Source organism: Amblyomma mixtum, chromosome 2, assembly GCF_055824585.1.
Source record: "Amblyomma mixtum isolate Tamu chromosome 2, ASM5582458v1, whole genome shotgun sequence".
NCBI classification, from domain to species: Eukaryota; Metazoa; Arthropoda; class Arachnida; order Ixodida; family Ixodidae; genus Amblyomma; species Amblyomma mixtum.
This window is the reverse complement of record NC_143013.1, coordinates 20103270-20126369: the sequence shown is the minus strand read 5'-3', so window position 1 is coordinate 20126369 and position 23100 is coordinate 20103270. Positions and strand designations below refer to the sequence as shown.

Genomic DNA, 23100 nt, shown 5'->3' with positions numbered 1-23100 from the left:
ACACTGGCACTTTACACATGCTAGGGAGTTTGCACAGCTAAAAATATCTGCAGCTTTTGGATAAAACTTCCGGCCAGATTTTGTGTCACAAGCCATTTTCGTGAAATCTTTGTGTTACAGACCTAGCATGTTCAAGGTACCCGCACACTAAAAGTGGGAATAAAATGCTCCACCCTGGTATCTGGTGAGAACACAGGCACAGCACCTAACCAACTGCTATTAACTTGACGCTATGAGAGGCTTGCAAAAAAGCATTAGCATTATAGTCAATGTAGCTCTCAATATACTCAATGGACTCATGCATCTTACCTTCAACTCTTGGGAAGTATCGCTCATAGGGTGATGGCTGTTGACAGAGGAAAAGAAATATAATTTGTTCAGTGCCTCATTACCATGAAACACAAAAACAATACATATTTATGCTGTCAACCACAAGTCTAAAGGCTCCACATGCCAGTTTGGTTTGCTCAAGCATGATGGCCTGGCAGAAAATGGGATATTCAAAATTACATTATGTTCATTTAACATGAGAGACTAATTTAATTGGAGAAGCACGCATGCAGCATTTGTCTGGCAATAAATACCAGGACCTTTTGCAATAAAAACAATAATGATCACAAAACTGAGCTGAAAATCACAATGAACAGAGATCAAAGGAATGTTAAAAATTGCTCTTAAGCGCTCTTGCTAGTGATCTACAGCATTTCTTCCCCTCATGGCTACCGTTGAGCCTAGATGTCATTTGCTGCACTGGTGAAACGAATGCAGTATGCCATATCTGCTGCAATGGAGAAAACCTGTGGCAAGTGTGCCTTTAATGGTTTGATGTGGTGATTCAATTAAATTCAACTGGATTTATCCAACATGAACTCAATTCAATTTCTAGATTCCTATTTCCATTCAACTGAACTGAATGTGCACAAAAAAAATGCGTTGACGCAGCCGTTGAAAGGATTAAAGGGATAGTCTGCTGTTAGAGACGAGTATAAAATACTGGCATATTCATATAACTGACATTATAGGGCAAAGCTAAGGCTTATGGCAAATGCATATGGTTTAAGTATGTGAAACAGGGCAACGCCTCCGAGCACACATAAGTTCATCACTGAGCCAGTTTCAAATAAAAGGCCAATGAGTGGGGCTAGATGGTACTTCACGCCTAATTGCACAGTCTTAACTTTGACAAAATGGGGCACTTCATCTTGTTTGCAGTCTCTGTTTTTCGTCATATTTCGTCAAAATTACCTTCAATGTCACTGCTGCCTCTTGGATCACTTTTTCTGTCTATTTACGTGCTGTACTTCAGACATTCACGACTCTCTGCCATGTTCATTCAATACATGTTACACTACTTGAATTTCTGAATTAAGATTATATGCTACGTCATAAGGTTCATGCCAATCACAGACTATAAACTGTAAAAAATTGGTAAAGCTAAGCTTGCCAGCTTAGCGCATTAATCAGTAAAAGCTGTTTTAGCTTTGACTTCGCCATTTAGCCCAGCATTTGACCACGGAACCTACATCATCATCCGTTAGAGAAAGCCTAGCTGTGGAAATGTGAATCAGCAAAATCAGGGCACACTTGCACGCAGCAAATAGTTCCCAATATAATCTTATATGGGGTCCAAACCCTTTCTTCATTTTGAGGAAAGGAAAGGTGCATACATGGCTCTTTCCCCTCACACTTTCCATCTTCCCTAAACACAGAGAAGGCGATTTCATTCTTTCCACTTTGTCACCTACCATGGTTGGCAGGTTGCCTTTTAATTTCATTAAAATAATTATGTTCATTTAAAAAAATCGCTGAGGCTTAGCTAAGGTTAAGCCTAGTCAGATGCGAAGCATATTGATGGCTAGGCTTGGTAAAGTTCCTCGCTTTGTTCTTCAGTTGTTGTAGAACGTTGTCGCCGAGCCGCATATTGAGCACGCCGCTTAGCCAGACATTCATCCCGCTCTTCATCGGTCTCTGTGGCACGCTGAAGCTTTCGCTTCTCGTTCAAATCAGCCCTGCTTCTAGGCAGCATCCCAACACCTGGCCGCCTCGTAAGTGCCCGGAGAGCGAGGCGAGCTCAGCTTTATACCGCTGCTGTAGCGTCACGTGGTCAGCTGCAGCGCCTCTGATGTGGAGCCTCCACCACCGTGGCCGACCGCGCGAGCCGGCAGCCCATCTCTCCTCTGCTGTGACGTCATGTTGTCACGTGGTGTCACGTGGTCACACTAAAGGTCAATGGTAGCTCCACCGCCGCGCTCGACGGGCTGTAGTGTAGCTCTAGTAATATGCTTCGCATAATAATTCATTTATTAATTAAAGGTCTTATGGCTGATGCTTTGGATTCTATGGTAGAATGCAGCTCTACGGCTAAACCAAAACAATAACAACTTTCATTGTGATTAACTAATACAGTAGCTGTGCAACCTTTTTCTGGCAAGACATACTACAACAAGGAAATGTATATGTCTCAGCTTGCAAACACAATTAGGTAGAGGTCTGTGCAAAGAGAACTACGTGGACTAAGTGTGTGACAAGATGCAGATAGTGGAAGGTTTCAACCTACCTCAGTTTGTCGGCGCTTGTGGTCTACGGCATCCAAGAGAGGAAAATGAGATCGCAAATGATCAATCGTCGAGACCTTTGTAAATCCTAGTCTGCAAAAGACATGTTACTGCAGATAAAGCTTTTGCTTTTTCACAGTCTTTGCTTGCTGGTTTTTCAGTGCAGTTGTACCACTACATCATAACAGTTTGTGAATACAACATTCACGAATACAACGTTCGCGATTACCATTCAGCACTTATGCTGTCATGCATGCACATGGTGGGAGATTGAATTATGCGATGGCACAGAAGCCTCATTGGAGCAAAAATCCGGCGACCACCGCAGTTGTCACACATGGCTGGTGGCCACATCTGCCACCCCCCCCCCCCCAATCTCTCCCAACAACCCTCACTCTCCACATGTAAGGGAAAGGAGGAAGACACTAAACTAAGGTCTCGGTTCATATGAAAATGACTAAGACTGACAGCAAAAATTAATTAAAGAAGGGATCAGAATCGGAACAGAATTGGAATATAATCAAGAGCAGAATAGAATTGGCATATAATAAGAGTTGAAATAGACTAAAAATGCTACCGCATTTCCTCTGCATCAATGCAATTAATCGCCCCTGAATATTTTAATGAAACAAAATACACTCAAACTCTCAGCATTTTATTTCATTTGGTGCATTGAAACAGTTTGGCCCTTCCAATTACCCTCCTCACCACATTAGTTTAAAGCAAGAAAGCAGCCAAGGAAACCACATCCGAATGAATTAATTCATACTTTGCACTGCAGATGCTGAATTCTTTACGTTAAGTGCAACAACACGAATTCACAACAAATCACAAAATGCCATGTTTTCTGTCATGCTCTTGAGTGTCTAGCTGACAATTTCCCATGAGCAGCCAAACAACTTGCTGGTCACAAAATTGTCACCATTTGTAATGCAGGAATGTGTGTGATGGGCTGCCACAGGTACTTTTCACATAAATGCTATTTTGCCCTTGTCGCAAATTTTATGCTCTTGGTAGAATCAGCATACCCGACATGTTAGAACCTACTGAATACCGTGGTCTAGTCCCTTTAAGAAACACAGTGTCTTCTGATTGTATTAACTAGTGCTGCAATGCGCGAGTGCTTCTCAATTCGTCTCCAAAACAATACCATTAAGAGTAACTTGGTGCTAGATCATCACGGCAAGTTGTGTATTAGTGATTGCAGCCTGCTATTGGAAAAAGTGAAGGAATGAAAATAAGAAGGCAAAAGTGGGCAGCTGAGCTAGTTGGCAAGTGTACTGCAGCTATGAAAAACAAAAAGACAAAATAAGCAGGCACTTGAGACACCTGGATGGCCTTGACAATTAAAAAGCAGTCTCAAGAAAGGAATACAGTAGTGAAATTTGAAAGCGCAGTGGAATGCACTCAACTACAACATCAGCACGGATTCAAGTTATTTTTAGCATAGAATTCCATGCAGTTCGCTATGCTTTTTTCAAAACTCCAGACCTACGGTCCTATGTGATATATTGGCAATAAATCTGAGCCAAAGCACTCCTTTTTCAGCCAGCAGTAAAACCACTTCCTGTCTTTTTTTTCTTCTTTCTTTAAAGGCTCACTAACTGCGTGTACTGTGTGACTGTCTATGAAACCTTAACACCAAATGTTTTCTGGCAGTCATCTACCAAAGTTGCCAGACAACCATCACACATTGCATTATCTGGAGTCATCTTGCATCAAAATGCAGTATCTACCATGACAGCCTGATGAGCAAAATATACCATGCCTACTGTTGCAAGGCTGGGCACTATTTGTGAACTGTTGAGTACAGTACTTTAGCATTCTTCTAAATAGCAATGAGCTAAACAATGTTGAGTTAGCAGCTAGTCAGTTTACGGAACACAGAGCAACAATGTACTAAGAAAGGAATACAAGAGACAAAGTCTCAGTGGTTTATCCCTTGCCATCATCCCTTAACCTATCTGCACTCTTTTCTTCCTTGCACTATTTCACAATCAGAAATCAAGGTTACAAAAGGAATACAGCAGCTACTTATAAGATGGTTTACCCGTGCGCTATGTCCACTATGGGGCCTTGTCCAGAGATCAGGCAGTGTTTGTCATGAAACTGCTGAAACATGCGCAGTGGACTGTGAGACATGACCACCTGCTGCTCTGTGATCTGTGCAAAAAGGGGGAGGAGGAAGGGATAATAAAAACGGGAAGGTTGTCAAAAAACAACACCTGCTTTTGTCAAAACAATGCTTCCATGTACGCTCCTTCCTATCTGGACATAAAAGTGAACACAAAGCCGTGCGTTTATTCCTCTAATACATCAGCTGCGTTCAAGGGTCTCCGAACACAAATTGGGGAGCATGGCACATCTGGCCACAACAGTGTCAGCAAAACTGTTGTACAAGAACGTAGCAAAATATGCCAATTCCTGCAAAGTAAGACACCAGTGGAGTTCGATATTTATACAGTAAGAAATTTAGAAGGCCACCGCTAGCTAAAAATTTTTTTCCCCTAAAATATGCGGCAAGGTGCTCTAATAGTCAAGGTGCCTAAGGTCAGCTTTTGCGTAGAAGGGCTGACACAGTTTTAAAAGAAGAAATAGTCGATCCCATTGTATCAAGTTTGATAGTGAGGCTGTGCATGCAATTTTCTGCACAGAAATGAAAAACAGTTCTCGCACACGCTTTACTGAGACCAACAAACCAGCACTGCTCAAATCCATTTGAAAGAAGTATCAACATGTTGAGCAAGCCCTTTTTAACAACTTTTTCAGGTAGTGAATAACTAGAGCCTTATACACACCAGAAGATACTACTGCATTAACGTGAGAGAACATTTCCATTGACGGACACTCTGTCTAGTAGACAGAGCTACTCAGGAAAGTTGATTCAACATCTGCCGACTTGGTTCAGCAGCATCCATGTGAAGTGAGCCAAGTAAAAACACACTTCTCCATTCTCCACACCCCTAGGCTTTTGTCCCAATTAAAAAGTAACAGAGTATACACTTGAGTACACATTCAAGCTACTACTACAAATTGTCGCTAGCAAGAGAAAGGTAGTCACATGTGCTGGCATTTAAGTGTTTTCTGAATGTTTGCAAACGGCAACCTGCAACACCAACTACTACAACGTACAATGTCCACATGTACAGGAATGAAAGTAGAACATGCAATTCATGTTGAGAATACTGGATTACTGCTTACTTTGACTCCGAGCCATTGCGAAAGTTGATCGGCTTTGTCTTGCCGCCGAGAGTTTCCGGCATTAGTGACAAATATGGTGGGCACCCTGAATTTTCCTTTGGAGTCCACCAGCTTCTGGAATGCCTTAACAGCATGTGAGATCACCTTCCGGCCTCGGACGATGACGCCATCAATGTCGAGCAGGAGACCAAAGTGAGCCATGACGACAGGCTACTCGTTGGCTAGTGTGAAAGTGCTGTGTCGACTCCAATGGCACTCTTTCTCATAAAGTTTCATAGACTGCAATATAAACAACACACATTACAAATGCATTAATTAAAAAAAGAAAATGAAACAGTACTTTCTACACACTCAAGCGTACATAATAGTCTCACATATTCTATTACTTGTAAAGTTGGGCTGTCATTAGTGAAAAAAAAAGTAGCTACAAAGACATTGACAACAGTAGAGCACATGTGGCAGAACTAAGGTCAATGCCTCGCAAATATCAGAAACATGCCCTGTTCTTTTTTTTTTTGCTAAATTCTCGACGGCCAATGACACTTATAACCGTCCCATGTTCGGCTAGCAAAGTACGATCAATTAACAAAATAAGAGAGCGGTTTTCAACTTTCGCTACACTGGCCTCCAATATACAAAATTCAAATCATTTGGGGTGCATGTACTAAGCTCGGTGAGGCATACACACGTCCTGCAGCGCGCCGCTCTAAAGAGCACATGAAACGACCTTGCAAAGCGGTTGCCGGCAGCAACTGGCGGAGCATAATTACCACAGAATGCCGGCGATCAACTTATAACAGAGCTGTAGTAACTAGCACAGCCCAGCGAGCGGCATTAGATGCCACGACACCGCGAAATGCTGCCAGTGCATCGTCCGTCTTCGCAGCGTCACAGGAAAACAGCGGGAGCGGGGCCCAAACAGCTGTCTCCACGGTTACGCAACTCTGTCGCCCGATGCGGTCTGTGAACGTCCGCGCGCTCCTCAAGGTTGGGGAGGCTTCGGCCAATTTAACGTTGTTACCAGCATTACGTCTACACATCACGCGCGTGCCATGCCAACGCAGGAATGCGACGCGGTCTAATGCAACGTTTGAAGGGACGAGTCACAAACAAGTACGCGTTGCTCAAGCACATACCCCAATGACGGAACGGCAAATGAGAGCCGAGACGCGGCATATCAGCTGATTTCATCGGCAGAGAAAACTCGCTGATTCAGGTGAGGACCCACGAGTCAAGGAGACACCCTGTGACAAGCAGGTCCCCCCTATTCAAACATTACGACGACTCACTATTACTGCTAATGCTGCTCCCTTCAGCGGCGTACTATACTGCAGCCGTCATACATTAATTCGGAAAGCGGTTTGACCGACGAAAAGAATGAGAGCCAATGGGGAAAGCCCTCTTTCATACGATTTACCCCAAAAGCTCAATTCACGAGCACAGACGAATAAACAACACAAGCAACGGCTTGCCTGGTCGTGTGAGATTCCGGGGCCAGTTTTTGTGCGAGGGACCGCATCAGGCTGGCGGTCGCAAGCTTCGCAGTGCTGTTACTAGGTTACTCAAAGCGGCTTGCCGTACCTGCCATGGCGACTGAGGAGTTTTCTCCCAGCCGAGGAGAGGTGTGTGCGTCAGTGACCAATCAGACGCTCGGATTTCATTGACGTCATCCTTTGAGCAACTGTCAGGCGGCACGTGTTTTATCTTTTTTGTGTGTGAGTTTCTGCGATGACGTCCGCTATCGTGGGGACATCTGCTGGGTGGCTGGGTTGGCTGGGTCTAGCAACGTCGGCAACGCCGGTTGAGTCGGACTGTGCACGCTGCGGTTTTGTCTGGCCGAGGCTGCCGAGGCCATATGCATGTCCCGCCAGGCGCGAGCGATGCCGCAGCGATAAACACGTCGGGGTTCGTTAGACAAGCGAATATTTTCGGTGTGCGTTCATTTTGTGCCGCTATGTTAGTTACACAGCGGCAAAGGCCATTCGGGTGCTGCATATGTAGTACAGTTTTTGTCAAAAATATACAGCCCAAGGGGTTTGTTTCCAAATCGTGTAGCGGGGGCACATTTACAGTCCTAAGCTTGGAAGGGTTGAAGACTTCGGTTCGGTTCATCTCGCCTTCGTGATTAATAAGAGTTCCTGAGTATGCAAGAGGAGCCGCGCTGCAGGGCTCAGAAGCAGACTCCTTGGGCTGTATGCTTTTGACAAAGACTGTACATTGTATGTATGTTGTTCTTTCGGCATGCAGGACTTTCAGCGTTACAGCGCTTGCGAGAATTCTCTGAAAGCATAGTATTGCGCTCTTTCTGCATTTTTGTTTCTGGCCGTTAATGATCATGCTCAATTTCTTTTGCCTCATGCTTTTTTCCACGCACCGCAATTTCCACGACTTCAGCGAACTCTGTACGTTTGACGTTTGGTTTCGAGCGCGACCGTGGTTCCGAGAATACAAGCAAGTGCACTTCGTAAACAACATCTCGCAACTTGTTCTGCTGCAGGCTATAATTAGAGCATTCGGAAGTTGGGGAATGGCTTCAGAGCAGCTGTTCTTTGTTTTCTTCTGGAAAGAATGTGAAAATTATCGTTCCTACGCACTAAAATCGCAAATTTGCCTTTCACAAATTTTGTTCTTTTGACCGGCAAGCAAGTTTTTCATCTATGTCAGACCCTTTGACCGCCACCAACAGCATTCAAAGATGCAAGCGATGGCGACCTGTTTACGATAAAAGAATTACGCTGTTTCGAAGTGACGTTTACAGCGCATTCATGTCAAGTGCAAATTGAAGTGAACGAAACTAGTCACTACAGTGCGCCAGGCCCTAAGGCGAAACTGCAATGTTACTGCAATTTGGCTTGTCTTGTGGATACAGAAACTTGCGCGTTAGCCAATCCAATCCAAGCCATATCCAAACTGCTGCGCTACTGTTTTTTTCTGTCCTGTGCTGATTGTGTTATGTGTGCTCACGGTTTTCCCGTCCTCGTTTCGTCATTGTGCGTTTCACGCTTTTTCCTGCAACCTGGTTCCTCTGCCGAGAGAAGCCTAGCGTGCGCAAGAGCTACTTTAGTCGCGTTTTTGCACCGTCGGACGTTCTGCGATCGCACAGCCCGGTGCTAAACCACTGCGAGACATGTTCCTGATCGGACTGACCGGCGGCATCGCGTCGGGCAAGAGCACAGTCGCCGGCATTTTGCTTTCGCTCGGCATCGATGTCATAGACGCCGACAAGATCGCCCGCGATGTTGTCGAACCAGGAAAGCCCGCCTGGCAGCACATACGGCGCGAGTTCGGCTCGGAGGTGTTGCTCAGCGACGGCCAGATCAACCGGCCCGCGCTGGGACGCATCGTGTTCAGTGACCACGAGAAGAGGCGCAAGCTGAACAGGATCACCCACCCCGAGATCCACAAGGAGATGGGCATCCAGTGCGTCAAACTGTTCCTGCGAGGCCGCCAGTTCGTCGTCATCGACGTGCCGCTGCTGTACGAGACCAAGACGATGCTTCGTTTCATGCACAAGGTGATCGTGGTGAAGTGCTCGCCCTCGCAGCAGGTCGAGCGGCTCATGCTCCGCAATGGCTTTACCGAGGAAGAGGCGCAGAAGCGGATCGATTCTCAGCTGCCCCTGGAGCAGAAGTGTGGTCTTGCCGACTTCGTCATCGACAACACGGGGGACCCGGACCGGGTGCGCGCCCAGGTCGAGGACATTGTGCACCAGCTCAGGAGCTCGTGGGTGCACTGGAAACTGCGCGGTGCCGTGCTGCTCGCGCTTCTGACGCTGCTGCTGGGTGTGACGTGGGTGGCCGGTCGGGTCTGGAGCGCGCTTTAACTGCTGCCAAACAAACCTGCCGGTTCATCCCCTCAGCACAGACATTTGTACTTCTTTCATGCCATGCTGCTACGACGGTGCTTTAATATAATATATTTTGATACTCGGGCAAGGTGTATATACAAAGTATTTTATAGCTTTAATTTTATTTTTATGCCCATATACAAATTGAAGCTGAAAGTTTTCAATATATGCACAGTGATAACCAAGGCTGTCTTGTTCAGTTTACTGTGCTGTTTCACATGAACAGCTATATAACCTCAATTCCCTACCCTTTTTGGCGGAAACAGTGTTAGACAAGCTGCTGCTCTTTGGACGCACTGCTCGACTCGGAACTGCCGCTTTGTCTTGATAACAATGAAATATCGACGCTGCTTGGTAAACTTTGATGTGTCGAGACGAAGAGCTTCTTCACCAGTGTGACCATCTGGTCCATTTGTGTGCGTTGTTGCTGGTCCAGCCGATCCAACTTTTCTTTCACTTCTGCAAAGTTCCACAGACTCTGCTAAAAGAGAAAAAAACAGTTGCATTGTGCATCAGGCGAGTGCTGTTCAGCATGAGAGACCAAAACAGTAAAGCACGTGTTAAGTTCCTTGCTTAAAATAGGAGGCAGTGTGTGAAACTAAAATTTGTCTCGTTAACAATGTTAGGAAACAGTTTTCCACCTGACACAAAAGAGGAACTGCGATGGGGCATGGACCTTAATACAGTGTGTTTCACCTAAGAATGTTAGCATGTTTTAAAAATAGTGTTTTTGAGTTCAAAGAGTGCATGCAGTCCAGTTTCACTGATTTTTGTCTGCAGCCTGCTTGACCCTGAAAACCGAGCCTAGAACTGAAACCAAAGTGAAAACCAAAGTGCTCTCGCACCTACTTTGCATATGGCCTAACCATGCTAAATCAGCTGTCATTGTTATTTTTGTAAAGTGCCAGTCCATAGCCACAAACTAAAAAAAGTCTCCTAATCAATTGTGACAGTACATCTGCCCTGTGCGTCAAGGTGATATATGCATCTCTCAAGTGGTAAAAGCACATTTAAACATTTCCTTGTAAATACATCTTGAGCCATTGTTTCTTCTTGGGATATTTGCTCATGTCCTTTAGCACTTCACTTGGCTCTGTGCAATGAGGAACACCTTCCTCACTGGGTTCTTTCCTGGAAGGCTGCAGACTTGAACAACCAGTTAAGGAAGGAAAAGGCGTAAAAGAAAAATGCTCCTCATTAGCTAGTTCTCCTGTGACCTTTGTCTAGCTTGCAAATGCTTCCATTGTGTAAGGTTCTATTGTTTCTAACAAGGTGGGCTCGCTGTTTCACTCACATTGTTTGAGTGAGATGGTCCAGCATTTCCCTCAGGAGCTGCAGGAAATTCAAGTAGAGAACGGAATTCACGCTGCTTTCTCCTCAACTTCTTCAGCTCATCTTGAAGCTCCTTATGAATATCAAGAGGTACATTTTTCCTGGAAAGCAAGAGCCCCTTTTCATGGTGCCAGAAATGCTAACAAGCAAGATACTAGCACTCCGAGTTGCTACAGATAAATAACCAGGCAATAAATAAATAAAAGAAAATGATAAAACAAGAAAGGACAATCTGGTGTTTCAGAACAGCTTTAAATCTGGATGATCCATTCCAGTGATTGAAGGTTATGTTAGGTTAAAAAATGAATACGGTCACTGACCAAGTCAAGAAATTTTAGACGTTTCGGAACCTCGTACGGGTTCCTTGATCCTTGAGTGATCAAGGAACCCGTACGAGGTTCCGAAACGTCTAAAATTTCTTGACTTGGTCAGTGACCGTATTCTTTTTCCTTTAACTCAATGCCTGACCAGACGTATTTTCGTCGAACTATTGATTAGGTTAAAAAATGGTGAAAAAAAAAATGTAAAGCCGCTAAGGACAGGTTTAGCTTTCACTGCTCAATGCAGCTACACCAAAAACTGCAGTCTGTACAACAGCCACCACTTTAAAGCTGCAGTTTTTAAAACGGCAAATGGAAAACGTGTCTGAAAGGTCAAAGTTATTGGCATTCAAGTCATTGCTTTTCTAAAGACAAAAAGGAAACTCCAAAAGCATTTTGCCATTATCCGATAATGGCAGCGTACAGATGTATTGAGAATGCACAATTTGGTTAAGCTCCTGCATGCATTCTATACAGAAAAAGTCGGGAGATGTACCACAGACAGCTGAATACACTAACCAAGACTGCACCAAAAGATTGAAAAAATGAAAAAAAGGCAGAAAGAGAAATGTACAGAGAAATACTCAATCTTGTCACCTTCATGCAGTGCTGCTGAAGCTACAAAGGTGTTTATTGGTGGCGGAAAGCGGCACAGCAAAACGTAGTTCCACATAGCAAAGACACAGCACCAGAAAGACAGGACACAAGAAAGAAGAAAAAAAAAATACACACCACAATTCCTTATATATCCACAATTTCTCTAACCACCTAAAAAGAACCAGGCGACGTGCCAACATGGACTTGATGTTCTCTGGCCCTAACAAGCTTTCTAAGCTTTATAGTCTCGTCAACCTGCCTAACAGAGAAGGAAGCGCATGTACCACGCACTGCAGATTGCAGTGTACTGTACGCTGTTCCAGTTGGTTACTCCATTCCCTTAAAGAGGCCCTGCAAAACATTCAATGGGGTTGCGGCATGCCTTGAATCTGCTTCACGAATATCCTTCAACAGTGAAGCTGAGTTATCTGCAGTCGAAATTTGAATTTCAGCGCCTTCGTGCCTTTCTCCCTCCTCTTGTCACTTTTCACACACGCAAGCGAATTCCCCGGGCAGCAGAGCTTCGGCGCTATGCGGCTGACTGGCTGGGGCTGCAATACTTGCATGACGTCTGAAAGAATCTGACCAGCAGCCATTTCTTAACCAACATATGCAGACGCATGACACGGAGAAGGGCGCGAGTTCGAAAAGTTTGCCAGAAAGGGCTCGCCAACTTTTGAGTGCGATTGTGGGTTCCCTGCTCTGTGTAGAAGTGCATTATTTGCCTCAGATGTTCATGACAACAAAATCTAGTGGTTCAGTGAGTTTATATGCTATGCTGTAAGGGTGTTGCAGGGCCCCTTTAAGCTGTGGCGTGGCCTACATTGGCCACACCTGTAGAAAGAACAGCGCGTGTCTCTCACTGTGTCCTGCCTCTCCCGTGCTGTATCTCTTCGCTACATCACACTAACCAGACCAAAGTTCCACCTTGGTAGTTTCACACTTAAACTCAAATTACATTGCAGGTACTGTCTTCACCAAAAGTAACCAGACAATGAGGTCTACTTCTCAGTCACATAGTGGAGCTTTTATGGTACTCCTAGAGACCAAAAGCTCTCAAAAGATGAGGGAGAGGGTTCTCCTTGCCTTACACAGACTTAGAGGCTAGGGGGCTCTATAGGTCTGTTTCGGTTTCACGGGGTTTAACGTCCCAAAGCAACTCGGCCTATAAGGTACGCCGTAGTGAATGGCTCCGGATAATTTCGACCATCCCGCGTTCTTCAATGAGCACTGACATTGCACAGTACACAGGCCTCTAGCATTTCACCTCCATAGAAATGTGACCGCCGCAACCGGGACTGAATCTACGTCTTTCGGGTCGGCAGCCAAGCGCCATAACCACAGAGCATCCTAGTGGCAGGGTACCACAAGGGCTCTGCAAGAATGGTAAGAAACAAACCCTGTTGCTTGGTTACTTTTGGCAAAGACGGCACACTAACTGCACATGGCTAAAGAGAGTACACTTTTTTCAACACTCCATTACAGCTTGAATGACTACTCATAATGCATGCTTATGTGAGCACAAACATGAGCACAAAGTGAAATGTTGCGGGGGGCCACTAAATATCTTCCTCACCATGACATGGCTGATGGCTCTGGCTGCACTGCATACACATTTTGAGATACAACATAACACCATAAGAAGATAATGAAAACAAAAACACTAGAGACCTAACTAGGAGGTGCACGTTTATTATGGAAAGTGTAAGTTAAGTTCGTGACCAAGGTACAAAAAGTAAACCTTTCAACTCACTTTAGGTGAACTGCTTCAACCTGCATTTCATGGTTTGCTGATTTCAGGCCCTTTATTTTGGAATCGTACATGCTCACAGTCTTTCGGTACTCCTTATTTCGCTGTAGGGTAAGGCATAGGGAAGCATGGAAATGAAGAAAGTCATTCAGGCAAGCACAAATAAGGCTTTTTTTGTTACTTTGGAGCATATATCATGCCTACCATCCCCTCCCACAATTTAAGTCATGTCCAGGAGCCAACCGTGTGCTATGCAAAGTCGGCAGCTCCAGCAGATATGCCTGGTGGGAACCCTTTGATAGAACATCTACAATGCGCTTTATCTTACTTATTGTTTCTCACAAAACTAGGCCAAAGCTCTGGAAAGAATGGTTTTGCCATACAGTCACTTTAAAAGGCCTCAGTCATGGTTTAATGACAAATGCATAAAATCTGATGAAACCATGAAATCAATAGCGAATGAAGCCCTAGTATTTAAGAAGTGTACGTATGTTCTGACTAAATAATTTCATTTATATCAGCTCGAAAGGTAAACACAACTGGATACTTGTCGCAAGAACTGAGAAGAGGGAGTTCATTTGACAGTTTTTTCGAAAGAAGCAAAAAGCAGGTAACATTATTCGGGTGGTCTTCTTGATTTAATCAAAGTTCTTAATGAAAGGAGTTCAAAATAACTGCTGATACTGACTGTGCCTCCATAAATTGATCTTCGTATTCTTTTGCTCTTGAGCCAATGCGGTGTCCAGATTGGATTATCATACTGCAGACAGAGTTTCATGACTTGTCAACATGGCAAAAACATTAATGAAATCGAAAGTTTTTAGAAATGGTAGGAATAATTGTGTGATTTCTCAGGCCTATTGTGAAACCCCTTCCTCTCTCTAGTGGCAACAAACTTAACAAATCAACAATTAATTAGAGATTTGTACTTAAGATAAATCGAAACATGCCACAGTATCGCACAGTAACATTAGTGTTGTTCTGCACATCACATTAGCAAAAGTCGAGCATTGGTCTTGAAAATCTTTTGGGCAGGAGCAGTGAGCATACAGTGCAAGAAAAATATGAACAGCGAAGTAAGATATTTCCATCCTAATTATCTGCGATATCAAGGAAAAGAAGATACATAATTTGGCTGTGACCCGTAAAAGAAACTTATTCTGTGAAGCTGAAAGAGCCCAAATCATAAGAATGATGTGAACACTCAGCCTATAAGACATCGAAGAAAGGTAAGGCTAGTTGATCTGTGTTTAGTGAAGTTGAATCAGCATGTAAACAGAACGCCTCGGATACATGATAAGGATACTACAAATTAGGCTAATCATTATCAGGCATTTATAAAAGCAGTTAACAAGAGCATATAGTGATAAGTAAACATTATCATCAGAAGTTCAGACCACGTTTAATGAAAGCCCTTTGCTGACAAGCAAATGGGTTTTCACTTTGCCTGTTATAGCCAAGCCACTTGAGCAAAAATTTGTTTTTGGTGACCTTTCTAGACCATAAAACGTTGGTTAAGCATGTATGCACCTCACCTGCTTTAGGGCCCTCAATTTCCAGTTAAACTCCTTGTGGGTCTGCCGCAACTCAGCTTCAAGTTCTTCGATTCGTTTCACAAAGTCATACTTCTCCTGCTCCCATGCTAGCTTCATTTGCATGCTGGCCCTTTCACTCTGCTCCGAGAGTTTTATGGCATTTACATGAGCAGCCTGCAAAAATGAAATGCAAAGATGTTTTGCGAGCCAGTTTTAACTCCAGTGATTTTGCTAATACTGAAGGGCATCTGGATTTCAAACTTGACAAAGGACATTCAAACACAGGCATTCAAAAGTAGGCACTTGCCATCAGCAACTTATGCAGTACGGCAATGTGAGCTCATGGTCAGAGCTGTTACTTACAGGTAGCCTAGGGTGAAGTGTGTCAAAGTGCTTTTGTTACACCTATGTCCTAATTATAATCTCAAGAAACAATGATTGCACCATTGTACCATGGCCTATAGTACATATACTAAATTGAACGGAGATGAAACATCAGCAGCAAAAGTCAAAGCACAATTTCAGTTGTTGCTGGGAGCAGGGCGATCGATGACCTTTAAAAATGGCTTGAGTGGCAAACACCTCAGATATGGGCTTTGTGTGAAAGCGTTAAAAAAAACTGTAATATTTAAAGCATTAAGCATTAATCAGATTAATCAGGCAGCGTTAATTGGTGTGCATCTCAGGAGGGCTTCAAGTTTTGTACGACTGCTTACAGTGCGACATCACTTTGCCACATTTTTCAAGAGAGGTATGCTCTGTAGACCAGAATCCTTTTCATTAAAGAGCATTTTTAACAAGAATTCATAAATAGGAAGACTATTTCTATTAGTTACAGTCACACAAAGATTAAAAATGGCACTGGCACATCCAGTTAGCCCACATAAAAAACCTGACACCAAAACATAACTTCCTCCACGGACACAGACACATTAAAAATTTGCAAATCTTATGAAATAGTCCGATTGTTTGAGCTAGTTGGTTACTATCCATGGTATACAGTAACTGCAGCTTGAAAAAGAAGAAACAGAACAGGAAGAACACACACAACAGTGTTTGTCCTGTCCTGTTTGTTCCTACGGTTCTGTCATCATCGTTTTTTTTTTTTTTTTTGCTGTAATTACTCTACACCATGGACCCTGTGAAACCAGACAGACTTTAAGAATTTGAAAAAAATTGCAAATAAATTTATTAAAAAACACGTACTAAAAAAGCCTTAAAAAACTATCAGAGTCAGAAAGATAGACACAAAATGCTACAGTTCATGCCATAAGTAGCTGACATGCAAATTAGCCAGCTGCCAGAAGAGTAAATATGAGACAACTGTCTTACATAACTGATCTTCTCATTGTGCCAAAGCCATACAAAGCATTTACCAGAAAGATACTAACAGCTGCAGGATACCATTCTATTGCTTCAAGTTTCCATTCACTTGAATTTGGGTTTCAGATACGATGAGTTGTAGGGAATTCAGAACCCTGCGCAATGACGATGCCACACAAACACAATTTTTTCTGCAGTTGGAAAGTTGTGTATTTGCACCTGCTTGAATCTGTAATTGTTTCTTTGTAAAAAGCAAACATGTGAGGCTCGAAATGCATAGTACTGTTACCTGTAGCTCAAGCTGCAGACCCTCAATCTTTCCTGAAAGTGCTTCCTTCTGCTCCTGGGCATTCTTAATTGCGGCGTGACCCTTGTTAAGCTCTTCCTCCGCAAGCTTCAAACGCTGGTGCAAGACATGATTCTCAGCTGCAACCTTGTTCGTGTCGTCTCTTGCATCCAACAATGCCTTTAGCTTGGCCTTCAGAGTGTGCACCTCTGCTTCCAACTCTTGCTTCTGGCTGTCCTGGGACTGTTTTAGACGTTTCACATGCTTCTCGCTTTCAGCAAACCTTTCAAGCGCAGCTTCTTTAGAAGTTGCGAACTCTTGGAGCTTCGCTTCCAGCAAGAGTTTTTCAGATTCTAGCCGTCTTGCGCGATCCCAGTCCTTGGCTCTTAGAGCATGGTACTTCTTTTCGAGTTCCTTCTCCTTTTCTGCCAGCAGTTGCTTCTGGTTAGTAGAGCCCTTCATAGCCAGCTCAGCGTCTGCTTTGGCACCTGTAGGACATGAAGGTGGCTGAACCGCTGTTTGATGACACACACGCACAGTCTGCAGCAAAAGTTTACAGAATGTGAAAGCTGCTACACAGTGCTATAATCAATGCACAGAACCTCTCAATTCCAATCTACACACCAACACCATGAAAAGATTTTGTTCCTTCAGTGTTCCTACGTTCTATCATCTGCCATTCAGTATGGTCCACTTTCAGAGAGTATGTCTTGTTAGCAAACTAGCACTGGCTACAGCTCAGATTTGACTCAATGCGTGCCTGCCTAATGCATCATGTATTGTCAATAATTTATAACGTATCTCGCCATTGTTTTCTTCAGTGCAAATCAGATGTTCCCTTTAAGTGTAGACTATACTGTGCATACCTCTCGTTGATGTTTACCAGCCAATGTACTAGACAGACAGCTTTAAGGTACTGGGAGCCTGACTCTGCGGGAAGTCCCTTAAAGAAAAAAAAATAATGGTTCACCCCTAGCAACAACAGACACTTTTAGTTTCGGAGAATTTGCACAGCCATCTTGAATATGCCTTGATACGATAAAGTATTACCGAGAACTTTCTCACTGGTCTCTTTTAATGCTCTAAATTAGCATGTTTCTGCAGATCAAGCAAGTCTAAGCCAGGTCTTGCAAATTAGCTGTTACACAGCACACTTAGATTACAGCATAGCATAGCACAGTGGCAAAATCTATCTCCACAGCCATGTGATAGCTGTGCTCACAAAACAAAACCGAGTTCGCCTCAATGCATGAAAAACTCACTTGCAAGCTCCAGCAAAGCTTTTTCATACTTGGTCTCAATTTCGGCCTTCTGATGGACACTCTCCATCTTTAACTGTGCAACTTCTGCCTTACGTCTCTGTTCAGCCAAGGAAAGCTTGTTCTTTAGGCTGAGCTTTTCTTCCTCAAGAGAGACAAGATCCTGTGAAAGTTTGTTCACTTCTTGTCGATACCTTCCCAGTGCTTCTTCCAGTGCCTCCCTTTGTGACTGGGCGCTTTTGAGCTTCGTTTCTGTGACTCTGTTAGCCTCCTCAGCTAGTGCAAGCTCTTCTACATGTTTGTGCAAGGCCGCCTGGTGTGCTAGCACAACACTGTCCTTCTCACTTCTGAGCTCTTTCAGTTGAAGAGAAATACCCTTCATTTTGTTTTGTAAATCTGCATTTTCTTTTTGAGCATTAAGAAGCTTCGTCAGGATGTCTGCTGCTTCTGATGGGCTTTGCTGGCTCTTTAACCGTTGTATCTCCACTTGCAATCGATTGGCCTGTAGGAAAAAGAGAGGTGTAAAGTTGTTATCATTTACAGCAGTAGCATTATAATCGATTTTAAGTATTAAAAGAAACGTTTACAATACCTCAGCCTTGTGCTTGAGATCCAGCTCTTGCAGAGCTCTTTGATGACTTCTTTCTCCGCTTTCTAACTGCACTTTTAGTGTCGTGATCTGAACATTTGCTTCATGCAGAGATGCTCTGCACTTGTCATGATTTATTTGCAGCTGCTTAGTGTAGCTTGCAAAATTGTTACGCAGCTCTTCTTCTATTTCTCTTCGCAGATCATCCTCACTTAAAGCACTCAACTGAAACAAAAAATGAGAGTCAATATGTTCGGGAAGGCAGGGGGGGGGGGGGGGGAAGCTGAAAGCGAATATATTATTAATGCATTCTATAAGAATGCATTATTAAGAAGGGGAAGCATCACCTTGGTACGAAGCTCTTTAATTGTCGAATCTTTTTCCGAAATAATCTTGTCGGCTTTCTGAAGTATGCTGGCATGGTTAGACCGCACGTCGTGAAGAGCTTGCAAAGCATCTTTCAAATCCTTTTGGAGCCTGACATAATCCTCCTGCAGGCTGGAGAAATGGACGGTATGTTCGCGATCGCGATTCTGCAGCTTACTTTCATGATTAGGTACTTACCTCACGTGAGCAGCCTTCAGCCTCTCAAACGAGTAAGTTTGAGCATCTCTGCCATGACGTTTTTCATCACTGTCCATAACTTTATCCAAAGCTTTATCGAACTCACCCAACAAAGGTTTTAGCGTCATTATAAGTGTGGTCTGGCGCCTGTTCCAATGACACGCACAACACACGGCCAAGGAAGCTTAGGTAAAGAAAAAGATGACTGCCACGATGTTTAATTCCGTGGTATGACCTGTACGCACGACGTGGTCTTTACGCTGGCCTCTGTTTCACATGTATGCAACGTTTTGTAGTTCTGTCGTGCGTGTGCGAGCGATTTATCTGGTGTATCCACAACAAAGTTCATAACAACCGCTAGAGAGGTGGCGACATCTGCGGAGCGCATTTCGCTGCATCGCTAACAGCGCGCTTGTGCGTCGCGACGTTTGATGTCCAGATAATGCACGCAAGGTGATTAAAAAGTGAGTAACTAGCCTATATACTACTCTGTCATTGCGTACTACTTAACACGTTGTGTGCTCTTAATGAGAAAATAATGAGTTGCAAGCAGCTGAGAAAAACGGTAACCAAACTGCAGTCGCTGCCGCTGCGGCCATGCCACACCTAGCGGCACTGCTGAGAACTAGAGCGCGCAAGTTGATTAATTCGCTTGATCCGAGCAGCAACTGCGAGCAACCCAACCCACGCAAGGCACGGGAGCACGGGTTCACTCAAGGCTTGTTGGCAATAAGTGGGGCGCGCGATGTGGACACTCAAGATGCTTCTCGTTAGTGTTCTGCTACGCAGTCTTGAATGAGTGAGACGGCTCTCTGGAGTCGACTCGGGACATCGGCCCGGCCACAATGGAACTTCTGTCATTTTCCTGATTCTGCTTTTGATGCGTGTCGCGAGCGACACAGCGCTGCTACTCGGTGACGTGAACGCGGCTTTTGCGCTGCGCCTGACTCTCTGTCAAGATGAAAGAGACCGTCCCACCGAACTCGGGGACTACTGCCACAGCCGAAGCTTACGCAAACGACGACGGTGCAACCAAGAAGCCCTGCCGTGTGTGGTTGGTGCCCGCCTGGATCGCGTTCAGCTTTGTCGCCGTTCTGGTCATCGCTCTGGGTATGCTAGCGTTGTGTTTGTTCAGAGTAAACGCTCTTGAAGGAAAAGTTGCTAGCCTGGAGGAGCGCACGTACCAGCTAGAAGTCAAGAGGGATGGGCTGGCGGCTGACCAGCTTTCATCGGCGTTCCTCGCAACGAGGCGGCGAAGACGGCGGCGAGACGTCGAGCCTAGCTGTCTTTGCCCTCCGGGGCCGCCAGGACGCCGAGGAAGGCGCGGACCGAAGGGCGACATCGGAGAACTCGGTCCACCAGGTCCGCCTGGCCTTCCAGGGAAGCCAGGCTTTCCCGGTGCTATCGGCATTGATGGTCCAAAGGGCGATCCCGGTCCCATGGGCCTGCCCGGCGTAGCAGGACCGAAGGGCGATAAAGGGGACAAGGGAGAAGGCGTCGTCGTGAGGTCTACCAAGGGCATGAAGAGGTCCGTCACGCGACTTCACGGTGGCACACTCGGATACACCGAAGTCATCGCCATGAAAGGTGCACCGGGTGAGCCGGGCCCTCCGGGTCCCCCGGGACTGCCGGGCTTCGATGGGCGAACGGGACCGCCAGGGGAACTGGGTCTCCCCGGCCCCAAGGGCGACAAGGGTGACCACGGCTTCGTTGGTCTCCCGGGCGACCCGGGTGTGCCTGGCCTTCCCGGTTCGCCCGGCCAGAAAGGAAGTGCGGGACTGAACGGCCGTGACGGGCCGCATGGTGAGAAGGGTGACCTCGGCGCCCCTGGTCCTCCCGGTGCAGATGGAGAGAAGGGAGAAAAAGGAGAGCCTGGCTCAGTGGTGACAACCGATGGCGTTTCTATTCCCACTTCTTTTGTACAGGGGCCGCCCGGCCCGCCGGGCCAGAAAGGTGAGCCAGGTCCAAAGGGCCCACTGGGGCCGAAGGGAGAGAAAGGGGATGAGGGAAAAAAGGGGAAAAGGGGTCGCATTGGTGTTTTCGGTAAGCCCGGGGCAAAAGGAGAAAGGGGTGAGCTCGGTCTAAAAGGGGACCATGGACAACCCGGTGAGAAAGGAGAAAAAGGCAGCTCCGGTGAGCCTGGCTTACCAGGAGAGCCAGGGGAGATGGGGCCACCTGGTGCTGTGGGACCTTTGGGAGAAATGGGTCTGCAGGGACTGCCGGGCCTTCCTGGATATCCTGGACCGAAAGGTGAAAAAGGCATTCAAGGAGACTATGGGCCCCAGGGCATGATGGGGCCTCCTGGACTGTCTGGCCCTCCAGGCAGGCAAGGACCCAAGGGCGAGAAAGGAAACAAAGGCGAATCATCAGTGGCTAAGTATGCCAGGCATACTCTTTTGGGTACCATGGAAGAGAGGGATTTTTCCGTGATGGGCGGCCCCCCAGGACCTCCAGGCTTGCCTGGGGAGCCCGGCCTCCAAGGCCCACCTGGTATAAAAGGAGCAAGAGGTGCAGATGGGCAAAAGGGGGAACCTGGGCAGAAAGGGGATGCAGGCAGCCCAGGTCCTTTGGGGCTTCCTGGGCCTGCTGGCACCAAAGGAGATACGGGAAAGCCAGGTTTTGACGGAAGGCCAGGGCTGGTTGGGGAACGAGGCGAGCCTGGTCGTAAGGGAGACAAAGGTGAGCCAGGAATGCCGGGCCTAGATGGCCTTCCTGGTCACCAAGGTGAGCCTGGCATTCCAGGTCTGAGGGGCAAGCCTGGGAGGAAAGGGGACAAAGGTGACAGTGCTTGGTCCACAGACCCCTGTTTGCCTGGACCTAATGGATTGCCAAGCAAAGGCTGTTCAGGAGATCGCAAACCAGATGGCCTGTCTGCTGCTTCTACAAAGCACGTTAGCTTCCGCTAGTGTGTTCTCTTTTTGCCACTTTCTGTTGTGTAAAACAGTGTCCGAGAGTGGGTGCCTTTGTAGATTTGTGCTAGTTTGTTTTCACTGTGGATAGGTCATTTTGCTGTGTCTTGCTCTGTTTCATGTGCTTGTGTATGTCTGTGGATTGTTTTGTTGAAATTTTGTGAAGTCTTTCATCAGTGTTGTGCTGAAGATTTTTTTTCATAGCTGCACCGAATTAGAATCTTGAGCCATTATGCCATCAGAACAGCTTGTTCACTGAAAGCATCTTTTGAACTAGTTCCTTTTTTTTCCTCAATGCAGGTATAGCTCTGAACTTTACATTGCTATGGACACAGCTGCTTTGCGGCTGAAACATGCCTTTTAAGGTCTACAGATCCTCTCAAGTTGTTGTTTATCCTTGCATACAAGTATGTATCTAGCTTCTGTGATGCCGTCCTAGCAGTTCAAAGTATGCACATCTTATAGGACTACGTGCTTTCTATGAGTGCTGTTTTATCTAAAAGGTGCATTCAACTTGAGTAAAAGCTTTTCAAGCTTCCTTGTATGGTTAACCTGCAGTGCTGGTTCTTTGGCAGCTGTGGGCAGCCTTTTGCTGTTAAGGCATGCCATGCATGAAGTGTTTCATAGGAGCAGTTCTCTCTCTGCAGTAGCACTGTAGACGTAGATGTTAGCAATAGAGTACTGGTAGTACCTGCCTTTGATTGATCTCACAACACTTCTGTTCCTGCAAGTCTCATTGCCTGCTACATTCCTTGCACTGCTCAGAGTTCTTAAGCAGCAATACTCTCTGAATATGTTTATACTAGTGCCAAATACATGTGCTTTATATACACACTTTTATCTTTACACCTTCTACATTTGTGTTGTATTTTTTGCAACAAACTGCGAGCTGTTTTATTTAATTGTACTGATGCAAACTTGCTTCTTAATCCTTCTCACTTGACGTGATGTATCCTATTTAAATAAACATCTATGCTACATTTCTCGCCACTTGTATAGAAGGAAACTAATAAACATTGCATCTCATGTGGAA

General features: G+C 45.3%; 4 protein-coding genes across 9 annotated transcripts in view; 2 read left to right on the top strand and 2 right to left on the bottom strand.

Moving 5' to 3' along the window:
* Positions 1-9282, bottom strand: part of LOC149358602 (haloacid dehalogenase-like hydrolase domain-containing 5) — a 21723-nt gene extending 12441 nt beyond the window's left edge. Inside the window, exons 1-5 of one of the 2 annotated variants that reach the window (XM_089570722.1) lie at positions 9148-9282; positions 5757-6035; positions 4606-4718; positions 2558-2648; positions 310-346 (exon numbers count right to left, since the gene is read on the bottom strand). In XM_089570722.1, the coding sequence (XP_089426848.1) occupies positions 310-346; positions 2558-2648; positions 4606-4718; positions 5757-5957 (442 nt within the window). In that variant the 5' untranslated portion in view covers positions 5958-6035; positions 9148-9282. Of the gene's footprint in view, positions 1-309; positions 347-2557; positions 2649-4605; positions 4719-5756; positions 6036-7228; positions 7373-9147 lie in introns of those variants that run through there. The other variant, XM_089570721.1, reaches the window with a different exon arrangement.
* On the top strand, positions 7950-9788 carry Dpck (Dephospho-CoA kinase). Its single transcript, XM_089570723.1, has one exon. The coding sequence runs from the start codon at positions 8884-8886 to the stop codon at positions 9577-9579; it is 696 nt and encodes a 231-aa protein (XP_089426849.1). The 5' UTR covers positions 7950-8883; the 3' UTR covers positions 9580-9788.
* Positions 9483-19870, bottom strand: LOC149358600 (centrosomal protein of 83 kDa-like). Of its 5 annotated transcripts, none has more exons than XM_089570715.1 (10): positions 19159-19870; positions 18942-19092; positions 18598-18819; positions 18009-18507; positions 16750-17234; positions 15138-15311; positions 14291-14362; positions 13606-13706; positions 10898-11036; positions 9483-10084 (listed from the first exon to the last, which is right to left on the bottom strand). In XM_089570715.1, the coding sequence occupies exons 1-10, from the start codon at positions 19284-19286 to the stop codon at positions 9872-9874; spliced, it is 2184 nt and encodes a 727-aa protein (XP_089426841.1). In that variant the 5' UTR covers positions 19287-19870; the 3' UTR covers positions 9483-9871. The 5 variants fall into 5 exon arrangements, with proteins under 5 accessions (XP_089426841.1, XP_089426842.1, XP_089426843.1 ...); XM_089570716.1 differs by having other exon boundaries at positions 9483-10081; XM_089570717.1 differs by lacking the exon at positions 14291-14362.
* LOC149358599 (uncharacterized) lies at positions 19656-23100 on the top strand. The gene has a single exon (XM_089570720.1). It carries the CDS (start codon positions 20118-20120, stop codon positions 22062-22064), a length of 1947 nt encoding a protein of 648 aa, XP_089426846.1. The 5' UTR covers positions 19656-20117; the 3' UTR covers positions 22065-23100.